The sequence below is a fragment of the Ictalurus furcatus genome, chromosome 17 (genome assembly GCF_023375685.1).
Source record: "Ictalurus furcatus strain D&B chromosome 17, Billie_1.0, whole genome shotgun sequence".
Classification (NCBI taxonomy): domain Eukaryota; kingdom Metazoa; phylum Chordata; class Actinopteri; order Siluriformes; family Ictaluridae; genus Ictalurus; species Ictalurus furcatus.
Window position 1 is genome coordinate 1,145,075 of NC_071271.1, and position 2,253 is coordinate 1,147,327.

At 44.5% G+C, this 2,253-nt stretch overlaps 1 protein-coding gene across 1 annotated transcript in view; it reads right to left on the reverse strand.

The window, feature by feature from the left end:
* hspb12 (heat shock protein, alpha-crystallin-related, b12) overlaps window positions 1–339 on the reverse strand; it is a 1,791-nt gene extending 1,452 nt beyond the window's left edge. The window contains exon 1 of the mRNA XM_053647424.1: window positions 48–339. Coding sequence (XP_053503399.1) covers window positions 48–339 — 292 coding nt within the window. The remainder of the gene's footprint in view (window positions 1–47) is intronic.
* Window positions 340–2,253: the final 1,914 nt, after the last annotated feature.

Here is a 2,253-nt window from a genome sequence, read left to right on the forward strand (position 1 = left end):
AGCAAAACTCAACAACCTATGTCTCGTTTATCGACCGCAGGTCTCACCGTGTGTGTCTCCATGCCTCCAGTCACCTTGGTAACCCCCCGTGTGGGATTTCCTGTCTCCCTGGCAACCTCCGAACGTTTCTCTCTCGCTCATGAACGACTCCGAGTCGCGTTCGTGACCCCCAAAAAGCGCCGTCACTCTCTGATCCAAGAAAGGCATGAAGAGGGGATCTGGAGGAGGAGAGGAAGCTTCTGTTTGGATGGACGTGACACTGCTGCAGCTGTACCTCGCTGAAGAACGGAACGAGGATGAGGACGAGCGAGAGGAAGAGCAGCTGGTCAGGGAGGCCATTGTGCTGGATGAACCAGAAGCTGGACTGTTGGAGCTGGAGAACTTTGCGCGTCTGATTTAACCCATGCCCCGGTGCATTGTGGGTCTAAACGGTGCTTTTCCTGTCTCCATACATGGCCTCACTCTGGCACAGGAGCTCCCGGAATAACCGAAGAGCTGATAAGATGTGGAAAAAGCTCTTCAGAAGACACTTCTAAAAGAGCGGGAGATACACAGGAACCAACCGACCATCACATCTCGTTAACGCGGTCCCCCAACCTGCTGTTTCTACACTCGGGTCTAACTGTTCAACAAAACATCATCTCCCTCTCTTTTATTATATATTTGTAACATGTATTTTATTCAAATAATATATGACAAGTTTCTTTTAAAAATTTAATACATTTGAAAAAAAATCTACAAAGAAATCTGTGTGTGTGTGTGTGTGTGTGTGTGTGTGTGTGTGTGCGTGCATATACAAACCCCATCTCTGGAAAATTGTGACGTTTGCTCTTTCTCCCTGTGCTTTGGGGGTTTCCTCCAGGTACTCTGGTTTCCTGCCCCAGTCCAAAGACATGTGTTGTAGGCTGATTGGCATTTCCAAATTGTCCAAAGTGGGTGAATGTGTGTGCGTGTGCTTGTGACCTGTGATCGGTTGCTACCCTGTCCATGGTGACCCCCGACTTATGCCCGAGTTTTGATTTGATATAGGCTCCAGGCCCCCCCCCGACCATGTTCAGGATAAACAGTATGGACAATGGATGGATGGATAGATTTGGGCAGCTGGCAGGCCAGTCAAGCATGTGTGTATATTTAACAAAGTTTTTAGTTTATTTTAGAAAGCTGTGTTTTGTTTGCGATTGTGTGATATCCATGAGAGCAGAGTATTTTTGTAAATTCATGAACAAAAGATTTTCACAGCCTTCTTTGCTCATATTTACCAAGGGTGCCAATATTAGTGGAGGACACTAATATATATATAATATATACATGAAGCTTTCTCCTTGTGACCCTGCCACACACCATTGTTGTTCAGCGTTCTCCTGATGGTGGACTCATGAACATTAACATTAGCCAATGTGAGAAAGACCTTTATTTGTTTAGAAGTTCCCCTGGGTTCCTTTGTGACCTCGTGGACTATTACACGTCTTGCTCTTGGAGAGATCTTTGTTGGTCTCCACTCCTGGAGAGGGGAACACTGGTCTTACATTTCCTCCATTTGTACACAATCTGTCTGACTGTGGATTGGTGGAGTCCAAACTCTTTAGAGATGGTTCTGTGACCTTTTCCAGCCTCATGAGCTTCAACAACTCTTTATCTGAGGTCCTCAGAAATCTCCCTTGTTCGTGCCATGATACACTTCCACAAACACGTGTTGTGAAGATCAGACTCTGATAGATCCTTGTTCTTTAAATAAAACAGGACGCTCACTCACTCACACCTGATCGTCATCCCACTGATTACAAACACCTGACTCTAATCTCACCTTCAGATTAACTGCTAATCCTAGACGTTCACATACTTTTACCTCTCACAGATATGTAATATTGGATCATTTTCCTCAATAAATAAAAGACCAAGTATAATTGTCACTAATCAGAACACAGCCACCTTTAATATCTGTCACAAATTAGGACACAGCCATCTCTGTTCCATAAGACATTGATTGGGACAGAGTGTTCCCCATTTCTGGACAGAAATTGGGACACAGCCCTCCTTCACTGTGATCAGAAATATTTTTGTTACATTAATGGTAATGTTAATCATTAATTGGGACGCAGCCTGAAGTGTACCCCAGGTCACTGATTGCGACAGAGTGTTCCCGAATACTGCTCAGAAATTGAGAGCCAGCCCTTCATTACTGTAATCAATAACTGGATTGAAGCACAATGTTGGTTACTGATTTGTTCACTTTCTACGTTACGCCTTTCTCAC